General features: G+C 40.3%; 1 protein-coding gene across 1 annotated transcript in view; it reads left to right on the top strand.

The window, feature by feature from the left end:
• Positions 1 to 443: 443 nt before the first annotated feature.
• LOC311208061 (adhesion G protein-coupled receptor F4-like) overlaps positions 444 to 12537 on the top strand; it is a gene marked incomplete at both ends in the record, with an annotated part of 35485 nt that continues 23391 nt past the window's right edge. Inside the window, 7 exons of the mRNA XM_084284479.1 lie at positions 444 to 521; positions 1932 to 1968; positions 2112 to 2272; positions 2887 to 3177; positions 3948 to 5312; positions 6002 to 6043; positions 6143 to 6202. Of these exons, the coding sequence (XP_084140605.1) occupies positions 444 to 521; positions 1932 to 1968; positions 2112 to 2272; positions 2887 to 3177; positions 3948 to 5312; positions 6002 to 6043; positions 6143 to 6202 (2034 nt within the window). The remainder of the gene's footprint in view (positions 522 to 1931; positions 1969 to 2111; positions 2273 to 2886; positions 3178 to 3947; positions 5313 to 6001; positions 6044 to 6142; positions 6203 to 12537) is intronic.

The raw sequence follows: 12537 nt of genomic DNA, 5'->3' as shown, positions 1-12537 counted from the left end.
CATCTGCTCTCAGCTCTTATGGTTGGATATCTGAGCTCTGAGGGACCGAGTTGTCCATCTCACATGGCAATTCTCATCAGGGACTGCCTGAGGCGACTAGCAAAAGTTAAACCCTGTGGAGATGAGGTTGTGTGAAATCACTTCATAAGGCACACACAGGCTGAAATGCTTTAAGCTCTTCACCTTGCATTTTACACTAAATTATTAATGCAGTAACTTCTAATATTGAGCAGGTTGTTTGTTTTATTTAAAAGTGCACAAATCATTTTCAGTAAAAAGTTGATAAATGTCTGAAAATCACTTTGCATGCCCAGTGAGAACAGTGTTTGGAATGGGTTTAGCTGCTCACTTACTAGCAACTGGACAATGTTCAAGAAGAGAAAACAGATGATGTCATCTTCAACATGTTTTTCTTTCAGGAGAAAGGCAGTAAATGCGAGGTGATGGATGTGAGGGTGGCCCACTGCCTGCTCCTTTGGGCTATGCACTTCTTCCCGGTTGCACCACGCATTGCTCCCAGGGTGAGTTGGTGAGCCAAGCTGAACCTTGCATCCCTGAGAGGCCGTGGACTCCAGAGTTTTCTGGCACAGAAGCCAGCAACATTTGATTTTAATGGGTTTGGGGAACTGCCAGTTCACTCGAGTTCATTCAGAATTCAGTTTTACCTACTAGTGAAAGGAAAAGATCTCTTCTTTCATATCAGGACTGCTACAGCTTATATTTATCACAGAATCACAGAATTGTCTAGGTTGGAAGAGACGTCAAGATCATCGAGTCCAACCTCTGACCTAACAAAGGTTATCTTATTTATCACCAGAATTCCCATGGATCTACTAGGCACTCTGGATAATGCATCCAGAATTGTTCTGGTCTGGTTGTACTGTGCTTATTCAAAGTAGATCTGAGACAGTGAGATACAAATCTCTTCCAAGGATTTATGATGGAAACATAAAATATGTTCCTCTCCACTTTTTTTTTTATGTTTTTTTTTTTTTTTTTTTTTTTTCTGTACAGCCACTTGTAGGCTGTAAACATGGTTGTTGCTTTGGGACCTCAAAGCATGAGATGACAAGAGATGCCTTTCCCTGAGGACTAGAGGCTGCAAGGTCTTGCAGAGCTCTCTTGGTAAAAGTTCCTCACTGGCTTTCAGGGTTGCAAGGAAGAGGTGCCTGCAGTGAAAGAATTAGTCAAATCAGTAGGTCTGGGAGGAAAACTTTATACTATTCAATACACTCAATGTGCCAAGCAGCCCCCTGCACAACTCTGGGACTCTTAGAAAGCTGCTATTCAGCCTACTCTACCCAGCAATAGCAGTGTGATTTCTAATGCATCACCAGCCAAGCTTTGTTTCCAGACAGAGTTTGGCTGACGGCAGATAAGCCATTTGACCAAGAAGTGAAAGCCATGTGTGAGCAGTTGCTCTGGATTGAGTCTTCCTGGACAACACAGAGTCCCAGCAAGTGTCCTTCAGCTGAGCATGGCACATCTGCCTTGTTGTTGCTTTCCAATCAGGACTGGAACAAAGAGGCTTTGTTGGTGGTGTTCTGTACAGCTGTAGCTGTGTCTTAAGGCACAAATCACACAGATCCTTGTACATCAGTGTGAGAATACTGGAGACCTTAACACTAATATGGGCTTTTTGACTCAGAGATAACTTCTGGAGGCATGTATGATCCTGTCCCCTAGCTCAGTATTGTCACTTTAGTAGTACAACTGTGAAGGCTTCACGTAGAGACAAAACATTAGTAGAAAGTTCTGAATTGTTCTGTATGGGTGATGGGCCATAAACACTCTATTTTGTACCTTAAAAAGTCTTCTGCACCTCAGAAGAACTATTTTGCCCTTGAAGTCACCTTTCTAGTTTGTTCCAGGTAGTCATCTTTTATTTATTTTCACATTCAATATACATTCCACTTTACCTTATTTTTCAGGTCCTCAGCAAGGAATCAAAGACTGGTAATCTGCAAGGTACAGTGAATAGCTACATGTCTTCTAATTTTTTTGAAATATTATCCATTACCAGTATTTATGCCCCCCCCAAATACTCACCTCATGGATTGTAGTATGCCGTCTTGCACATTAGAACAATATTTGCTTGATTTGTTTTCCAGATGGGTGTATAAATCTGATTCCCTGTGCACATAGTGGAGCTATTTGTATTCAGCCTTGTTCTCCCTCCTTCCATGGAGAGATGAGTTTTGTCTGCAAAGATAGAAAGTGGCAAATGTTCATAGATGCCTGTGCAAATCTGGATGTTCAGTCACTTTTTCAGGTAATGTAACTGTTATACGTATACTTTCCCCTATGGTCATAATATGTTGTGAAGACACATTCCCCTCCCACCCAAACTTTAAATTTTGAGCAAAGGGAAGAAAATGGAATCCTAGAAACCAAATTACTGTGCAGCTTTGACTTCATCTTAAATTAAGTAATTGGAATTTCCCAAATACATGTCCTATGTGGAAACAGTTCAGAAATGATCTTGTCTTCTTCACTTGGTTAATGTTTTTCACACAGATCTAAACCAAGACGATACTCTAGGATGAACCTGAGAGAACAGCTGTACAAAAGCTCTTTTAAACTCTAATTACTACAAAGGTCTGTAATAATTAGATGATTTGTAGTAAATTCTTCCCCAACTACAAAATAAAAAACTGTTTTTTTCCAAGTCACTTGAAGAGTAAGGCAATATATTCAGTTCTTGCTCCTTCCTTCAAATGTGTTGTGCAAGGAAGAAATTTTTCTCAGTGGAGCTTTGGTCCTGGGTTTCAGGCCTTCCAGCACGTTAATTACACACCCCAGCACTGTACAATTTTGCAGGTTGTAGCAGTAGCATCATTTTGATTCTGTTCGTTAATTCTGCAAAATTTATTTTTCTCCCTCCAGAGGATTTCTGAACGTGAACCTCTTCCAAGTTCTGGAGGCCACATTAGTGTTGCTGGAGGACACCTGCCCTTTGTAGGACCAGGAAAGCCAGTGCACGGGAAGCCAGAAAATGAAGCAAAACATTTTGGTGCTGATGACCATGGGAATAGTAACTGCCAAGCTGATTTTTCATGCATCATCCCAGATATCCTGTCCTCACCAGCAATTCCAGGAAACATTGCTGATATAGTGGAATTGCTAAAGAATATCTCCCTGATGTTGTCAGAAAATGTCAATAGAGAAAAAATGCAGGTATTTATTTCTATGGGCTTGAAGAGTTGGATCTGATCTTGCCAGAGCAGTCGTGCAGTTTCTTGCTTTGCCAGGGACTCTCCAATGAAGTGGTAGCTGCAAGTCACACAGAGATCACCTGGAACAAGTTCCCAAAGGGGGGCGTGTTGTGCTGTCAGAGAAACTGTTTGACCTATTCATATATGGCAGAAATCCTCCAGTTCCCATTGGTGGAATTTGTTTCCTTTAAAAGCAAATGTTTGCAGCATTTATAGACGTGGGAGAACACTACAAGGAAGACTTCATTTTTAAAGTATTACATGGCAGAAAAGGCAGTGTTGGATATGCTGATCACAATTGTGTTTTGACATGTCGCATGATAAAAACTGAAATCGTTCCCTGATGAACACAGAAATCAGAGAGGTGGAGGAAGAATTGTGCAGAGGGAGATGTAAACAGAGGGTGCACATTGCAGGTCAAAGTCTGAAACAGAACTGGTATCATATATATATATATTTTTTTTTAAATTTATACTGTTCTTCCCAGTACCTTTTGAGCTTTGATGTGACGAGGACAGTACAATTCTGTTGGTGACTCATGCCAGTGAGATGTTTGGGTTTGACTGAGATGGGTCATGTGAACCTGTTTATTGACAAAGAAGTATATTGACTTTATAGAAACTAACCTTGAGTTTAAATTAGCTTTTTTTTTTTTTTTTTTTTTTTTTTTTCTCCCTTGGAGACTGTTTTATTTTAACATAAAAAATAACTTATTTTTCTTCTTTGTTTCAGAGTTACAGCAGGATAGCAAACCATATTCTGAACAGCTCCGTCATTTCCAACTGGGCTTTTGTCAGGGACAGAAATGCCAGTTCAACATTACTGGACTCAGTGAACTTATTTGCTGGGAATCTTCTTCTAAGGAATGGGTCGGAAAATATACAGGAACACTTCATCTCTACTAAAGGCTACAGCATATATAAGAATACTTCAGGGAAGAGCTTTGATTTTTCTATGGAATTGAATAAGACAAGCAACATAAGTGGGCGCGTGGTCATTCCAGAAGAAGAACTTTTGAAGTTACCCAGGACTTCTAAAGCAATCAGCATTGCATTTCCCACGCTTGGAGCTATTATAGAAACCAGCCACTTGGACCCTGTTTTTGTGAACGGAATGGTTTTATCTGTGTCTCTTCCAGAAGAGCTTCAGCATATTTTGCTTACTTTTGAAAAAGTGAATAAACTGGAGAACATCAAGGCTCAGTGTGTTGGATGGCACTCAGCTGAGAGGAGATGGGATAGCAAGGCATGCAAAATGAAGTCAGACAACATCAGCAGTGTTGTTTGTATGTGCAAGCACCACCGCCGGACGTTCAAATCCTTCTCCATTTTGATGTCCCCCACCATGCTGCGAAACGTGGTGTTGGATTACATTACATGTGTGGGGTTAGGCCTTTCTATTTTCAGCCTGGTTCTGTGCCTTACCATCGAGACTGTCGTCTGGCATCATGTTACAAAAACCAAGATAACCTACATGCGCCATTTTTGTTTGGTGAACATAGCTACGTCACTTCTCATTGCTGATATTTTATTCATTGTAGCAGCTATTGTGCACAACACAGCCCTAAACTACCGGCTGTGTGTGGCAGCCACTTTTTTCCTTCACTTTTTCTATCTTGCCTTGTTTTTTTGGATGTTTACCCTGGGTCTCTTGATTCTCTATGGATTGTTATTAGTTTTTTTTAAGATAACAAGATCTGCATTCATAGCTGCAGCATTCTCTATCGGATATGGATGTCCATTAGTCATATCTATCCTCACTGTTGCTATTACTGAACCTAAAAATGGATATTTAAGGAGTGGAGCCTGCTGGCTTAACTGGTATGAGACGAAAGCCCTTTTGGCCTTTGTTGTACCTGCTCTGAGCATCATTGTTGTCAATTTGGCAGTGGTGGTAGTGGTTGTGGTGAAGATGGGAAGACCCTCTATTGGAGATGGCTGCAAGTCACAAGATTTGAGCAACATGATCCGAATTAGCAAAAACATTGCCCTTTTGACACCTCTTCTGGGCCTCACCTGGGGGTTTGGATTAGCAACAATCATTGATAGTCACTCTCTGGCATTCCATGTTACATTCGCACTACTAAACGCCTTCCAGGTAAACCCAGCAAATCTAGGCGTAGTGCCTTCTCAAACTTTGACCTTGGGAAAAGGTAGCAGATAGAAGAGGGGCTGGCAGCATGTGCTGTGCTTGAAAAGTAGGCTTTCCTTGCATCTTATCTATTTAACGCAGTAGCTGCACTAGATATTCTGCATTGACATGGATGGAGATGGGCAATAGAACAAACCAGTTGGTACAAAGTCTAATGAAGAATTAAGAAGAATTTATATTAAAATACATGGGTTAATGTCGAGTAACTGCAAAAATGTCTAATCCATATCACCCAACAAATACCCAGAAAATCTTACTTGCCATTAAGGATGATTTTATTTAATTCACCAGTGTCAAAGTCCAATGTTACTTGACATACCATTGTATATCCATACTACCTTAGTTCTTCTTGGCTAATGCTGCTATTAAGTATGTTGAAAAAATTCTGGTATGTAACCCATCAGTCCAGTTTGTAATGAGAATGAACACGAATTGTGTATCCATTCTTGGCATTCCTGGATAGTCCATGTGACCTGGGTAGGTAAACTCATTTGGGGCATTGCTGTTACTGTCATAGGTGATGAGATGTTTTACACTGATAAAAGCATTATTTTATCTATGCTAGAAGAAATATTTAAGAAACTTCATGTGGTTATGGTGTTTTGTAACTGTTTTTTTATCTCCAATGTTTTTAGGGATTCTTCATCCTATTGTTTGGGACACTTCTGGACAGAAAGGTACTTGGGTCATTTCAACTCTAATCCTGGATTATATGAATATTTTCTACACTTAGAAACTGTAACCTCTAATTTTGGGGGTCTGTTTTTAATCTACAGACCAGAGAAGCCTTGAAGAAAAACTGCCTTTCATCAAAGCGGAAGTGTAGTCTAGCAAAGGTAATTTTTTTTTTCACCCCTTAGTGGTTTTATTTAGGATTTATGCCAATTCTAAAAGTAGAATTTATATCACCTGCTCATTTATACATGGAAGGTATTTTGCAGGTAAAGGTATTAAACAGTAGAAGTGGCAATCTGTGACCTCTACATAACCTGCTGTTATTTTGTACAAAATTAAAAGAAGTTCTTCGGTCTTCTCTCATCACACGTGCTACCAGAGTGCTTTAGAAAGAGAATATGTATGACTTTTCCCTTCAGTAGAATGGATCTATCTTGAGGTTACTAACTAAGTAAGATATAGAATTTGGAATCCAAAATCCTTATGTAATGACCTGTTCGCTTTCTTCACAAAAATATCTCTATGACAGCATCTCTAGTGTGTCAAGAGGGTTTTTCTGCTTCCAGCTGAATGTCAGTTCAGGAAACCACTCAGAGCTCAGCCAGCATATCTGGTGCTAATTAATGTTGTTAATATCAAGGCAATTTATTTAAAGGAAATGTTTAAACCCAAAGGAAACAAATGTGTTTCAGCAGCTTCCTAAGAAAATGTTGACAGCACAGATGTGTTGACATCATTGAGTTAGTGTTTCCTACCTCTGGTGGAAAACCTTTGTCTGATGTTAAATAGATACCTTCCGTTATGAAGGCTTTAGAGGCACTAAAGATAATAATTCCTTTATGCTACTAGCATTGCTGGTGTGCTTTGGGTCATCTGGTGTTAGAGAAGCCGATTGTGCAACTTTGGACTTCACTGCATCCTTCCTCTCCAATGTAGTCTTTGCTTGCATCCAGCTTTGCTGTTATGTGCTAAGTTTAAATGCAGTGCAGAAGGTCCTCTTATAAAAAGAAAAAATAAAATAGCCCTCCTAAAGTTAACTATTTCCCTGTCTAACAAGAAAAAGAAGGGAAGTTTCTGATTTGCTCCTTATTTAATAAACTCAGATTACAACTCCTGCTTTTCAGTACTAGGATCCAAATAACAGTGAGGATGTAAATCCTCATATGAGGCTTTAGGTCAGGTTTGAAAGTTAAAATTTCACTCAAGTCACCACCAACAATATTCTGGAAAAAAGAGGTGGAAATAACACTAAACCAGTGACTGAGCAACACTTTCTAAAGGTGTTACCTCGCTGAGCAAAACTGGTTGTGGAAGCCATAACTGCATTTGGCTAAGCACTTGGTTTGATTCTGGCACTCACTTTGGTGGAAGAGACCACATGTAAATATTTACCATTGCATAACAGAGAGGGGTGGAAAATGTTAGTTACTCACTTGTAAAGTTGTTTGTGAATATGGAGCTTGACTCACCAGAGCTGGAAAAGTTTGTCACGGTACATTTTTTATTTTATTTTTGTCTTCTGAGGTGCTTCAGAGAGGGACTACATATCTGGAGTCTTAGTGGTGAATATTTAAAACATCTAGGGCTATGCAGACTCGTGTAGAATCAAAGAATATGGCACGTTGGAAGGGACCCTCAAGGATCATGGAGTCCAGCTCCTGGCTCCGTGCAGGACCACCCAAAACCAGACCCTATATCTGAGAGCGTTGTCCCAATACTTCTTGAACTCTGGCAGCTCAGTGCTGTGACCACCGCCCTGGGGAGCCTGTCCCAGTGCCCAACCACCTCTGGGTGCAGAGCCTTTACCTAACCCCCAGCCTGACCCTGCCCTGTCCCAGCTCCATGCTGTTCCTTCGGGTCCTGTCGCTGTCCCCAGAGAGCAGAGCTCAGCGCCTGCCCCTCCGCTCCCCTCATGAGGGAGCTGCAGGCCGCCATGAGGCCTCCCCTCGGCCTGCTCTGCTGTGGGCTGAACAAACCAAGGCACCTCAGCTGCTCCTCATACATCTTCCCCTCCACACCCTTCACCATCTTTGTAACCCTCCCTTGGACACTCCCTAATAGTTTTATGTCTTCCTTTTATTGTGGTGCCCAGAACTGTACAAAATACTCGAGGTGAGGCCACACCAGTGCAGACTGAGTTAGTCACTTCTATCAGCCGACTAGCAGTGCTGGGCTTGATGCACCCCAGACTTACTTCAGGTCTTCTAGCTTCTCCTTTCTTTTGGTTCAGATTTAAAGATGACTGTGGTGTTTCTCAGAGGATTTTATGGAAGTAGATTTTAAGTGTTTGAAGTGGAACCTCTACCTATATGGAAGATGTATCTAATCTGAGCTGCTGATTTTTCTCCTAGTCCTAGCAGTGGACAGTTGTCTTCAGTGGATCTGACCAGTGAGAGGACAAGGAGCAACTCTTGCAGAGAAATTCTGGTTGGAGATGAGCCTTAGTGGTGACCAGTTCAGAGTGTGGACAGCACTGTCTTGGAGCATGACCACAGGAAGCATCGTGAAAACCAGAAGAGAAAAGGTCCTGAACCTGCTGTCAGGAGCAAGAAACCATCAGCGTTTCTGCAACCCTCAGAGGAAGCACAGTGACATGTAAAAGTTGTTTCTCACCGTTGTGAAAACTGCTGTGAGGAGAGTTTGTCCTCATTTGCCATTTCAGTGCTTCAAGTTCTTCCTGTTTTTGTTTTTCCACATCAGTGCAATAAGGAGCTGTACAGCATATGGGACTGTTCTAACATTTGTACATCACATTAAAAATGAAATAACTTTGAGTGTTATCTAGCTATTTTTGTCTGTCCTTGACCACAAATAATTCTATTAGGTGGGCATTGTATTCATCAGATGTCTCTACTCTCAGGCTGAGGGACAGCATAACTCTGTTTCTGTGTTACAGCTCTGTTCTCCATCTCAGTATCCCTATGTCAGAGGAAATGTAGAAAACACTTTTCTAGTCTTTCAGGAACAGAATTGTCATTCTTTTTCCAGTCCTGCAACAAACAGGCAGATGAAGGAAAAGCCCTCCACAAATAGGGCTTCCCTTCCCTCTTTAGATGTGGGAAAGCAAGCTTTGAATATGATTCAGAGTTGAATCAGGTGTAGATGGAGATCTCCTATATCACTTGTGGTGTACTAACCAAGGAAACAGTTCATCCACAGATGATTGTATATCTGGTTTTATTAGAAAGAAATAAAAGTCCTTGGAAAGAAACCCTTAGTAATGAAGACTTGGATAGAAATGTGTTGTCTCTTGTCAGGACAAGTTGATGCTTTCAAATAAATAAAGTTGAAATGTTGTCTTTGTTTCTAGTAAGTTGTCCTTATCATCCTCTATCAAAAGCTGTAGACAAACACCTTTTATAATTAGCTAGTATTACTCAAGCCAAAAATGTCTCTTCCTATTCTGGCTATATGTTTGAAATATAGCCAATTTAATCAGTGTACTGCTGGCCTATGTCATCAGCACCCTTTTACTGAAGAAGGATTAAAATATCCTGGCAGATGAACTGTGGGTTGTGGGGCATGTGATAAAATACTATGCAAAACCCACAGCTAGTGTTGCGGAGAAGCTGGGACAGTGGAGATGATCTGTAGGGCAGATCCTCTTGTCCCCAGGAATCAGCTGCTGCCTTGCATTTTCCACTCCTGTCTTGTCTCTACAAAGACTCATTATAAGAGGCTACCCCTGCTCCTTTTTTTTTTTTTTTTTTTTTTTTTTTTTTTATGGTGTGTCTGCATGCCTGAGAGCTTTGATTAAATTGAGATAAAATTGGGATCCTGTGTAACATAAATTTAAAAAGACTATTGCCCTCAAAGTCCACTTCTTAGTGTCAAACAGTATCTTCTGTGCTTGACATTTCTCTTCTCGAAGCAATTATAGAGCTTACTCCTTGCCTACCTCCCTGCAAGTTGCATGTGTCATAGAGTTGTGCAATATATTTAAAAACACCTCTCTTTCCTGCCAGCTTTCCAGGGCTGCATTTAAGTCAGATTTTTGTTGTTTGTTTTGTTTTGTTTTCCTGTTAACAGTGAAATTTTATTAATGAAACATTGGGATTTTTATAGTACCTGCAAACACAACAGGACTTGCCTTAACTGAACACTTTGCCCTTCCCTCATATGTACATCCAGGTGTGTGTCAGACCCCAGTTCTTTATAGCTGTGGATTTGCAGAAGCTGGCACAAACCACAGTATTTTGCCCTGTTTTTTATGATCATTTAGCTAATTAAGAATATCTGGGGTTTTACAGAGAACCAGTTAATGGTACAGGATGAGGGTAAGGACTGGAGATTTATTTTTATATCCCCAAATTAAACTGACCAAGGACGTTTCATGAATGTTTTTTGAGAGGTGAAAGCTGTAGCTGTCCTCTAAGCATTGTGAAATGGTAATTTTTTTGTAAGTGTTATGATTGATGGCTAAATTCTAATCCTAGCTAGAGGGGGAAGAAGGGGAAGAAAAATCACTAGAGTTGAAATTCTGTTGTAACAGATTAATGTCAATGCCAATTATTATGAGATGGACCCATTAACGTGCAGGGGTTTGTTTTGAAGCTGTTCCACCATGTCTGCCAGTGTGATCAGACTTGAAAACCTGAAGTGCTCTTCTTCACCAGGTGTTGCAATTAATAGGAAAACCATATTTTTCCCCGGACTTAGTGTTGGTTGCACGGCCAAGAGTAGACAGATATCAGAGCCCATTGGTTGGGTAGGTAAAATTGAATTATCTTGAATCAAGCTCGAAGCCAAAACAAGTTCTTGGGCAGAATATTAATTTATCCATGTTGTGAAGTCCCTCTGCTGCCTACAAAAGCATCTTTCATTCTACTTTCATTCTACTGCAAAATTTTTCACAACTGGAAAAAGTCATCATCTGCCAATTTATTTATTTAGCTACAGCTGATTTTTCACTTTTATTTTCAGCAGTGCTAAACTTGAGAAGCCCAAGTGCTCTCCTGTTTGCTTAAGCATCAGTGTGTACTTACAGTCCTTCAACCCTCATGAAAGATGTACGTGTATCCTTCGAATACTTTTGTTTCAGGTTGAGACCAATAACACATCATTTATTTGGACTCTTTGAAGATTGTGTTGAACAATGGGTTGATCAGAAAGAACATTCCAACCCTTGGGAATGCAAGTCGAGGTTTTTAATTTACTTCTTATTCATGCTGCAGCGTCCCTGGTCAGGGAACAGGCAGACTGTTCCAATTAGTGGGCTATTGGAAGATCAAGCTATATTTAGCTTGAATTTATCTGACTTCAACTAGTCCTCCGTGGGTAAGTTAGTAGTGGAACAAAGTATTTTGAGCAGTGGATTTTCCTTTCTCTGGTGTTGCTACATCAAGCTTTTGGTAAACTCTAATTAATGGGATCTGGACAGTGGTGTGAAAAGCTGTTCTCTAGCCTGTATACAGTTCCTTTTGGCCTTAATGCTCGGTAATCATCCCAGGACCTTTTCTCCTTTGAATTGTTGTTTTCAGTAGCCGAATGTGAATACCTGGTATTGTAGGTATCCCCAGGCAGAGCAATCTGATTTAGCTGGCTCTTTGATGGCAGTTCCAAGAAAAATCAGATGGGATAATTGCATCAATGGACTCATATCCATGCCAACCTTCTTAATAAACCCTGCTATTCATTAGTAATAGTTTTGGTCCACATCACATCTTGGAGTGTTTTCCTTCCAGAAATACTCCCCTGACGTCGGTAGTTAATCCAGACTCCCAATGGTCTGAGAGAGCAGAGGTGGACTTGGGGTACCCCTTGCCTAAATTGTGTTAGATCCATGACACTGATGAGTGTCTCTGAGTGATTACTGTTTCCACCACTGAGGATTTATTTATTCTAGTTAATGATGCTTACTCATGCAACCTTTGATTCTGTTATGGGGTGGCTGAAAATCTCTTGCATTGCTGGGATGGTTGGCTTGGGAGCTCTGGGGCAGCCTGGATTTCCAGCTTAGCTTCTGCGTTATTACAAAATGTTATGTTAATCTCTGGCAGTCAGAGAGATATGACAGAAAATCTCCCTTTATCTCCTGTACCACAAGCTAAGTGCTGCTGTGCGTAACAGGAATAGGACAGTAGAACAGAGGATTTTGACCTTTTTATCAAAATGCTGTCAAGCTACTTGAGCATAATATGTCAGGATCTGCTCAAAGATCTGCTGAAGACAAGATTTGAAGGCTGACTTGGCAGCGTGCTCATTAGTAGTAAAATTCTCACTGACTTAAAATGAGCTGCCAAGCAATAAATGTCTTGGAAGTACCTGTTCTTGGGACAAGTTTCACTGATATATATATATATATATATATATAAATATCACTGATATATATATATATATATCAGTTTTACTGATCAGTGTATATATATCAGTATATATGTATATATGATATGGTCAGATGTATATATATCAGTATATATATCAGTTTTACTATATCAGTGAGATATATATATATCAGTTTTTATTAATATTTTTAATCTAGAAGAAACTGTTGAGA

This window comes from Netta rufina, assembly GCF_964035555.1.
Source record: "Netta rufina genome assembly, chromosome: 3".
Lineage (NCBI taxonomy): Eukaryota > Metazoa > Chordata > Aves > Anseriformes > Anatidae > Netta > Netta rufina.
Note: the sequence above shows the minus strand (reverse complement) of the source record. Positions and strands in the feature narration are given on the sequence as shown.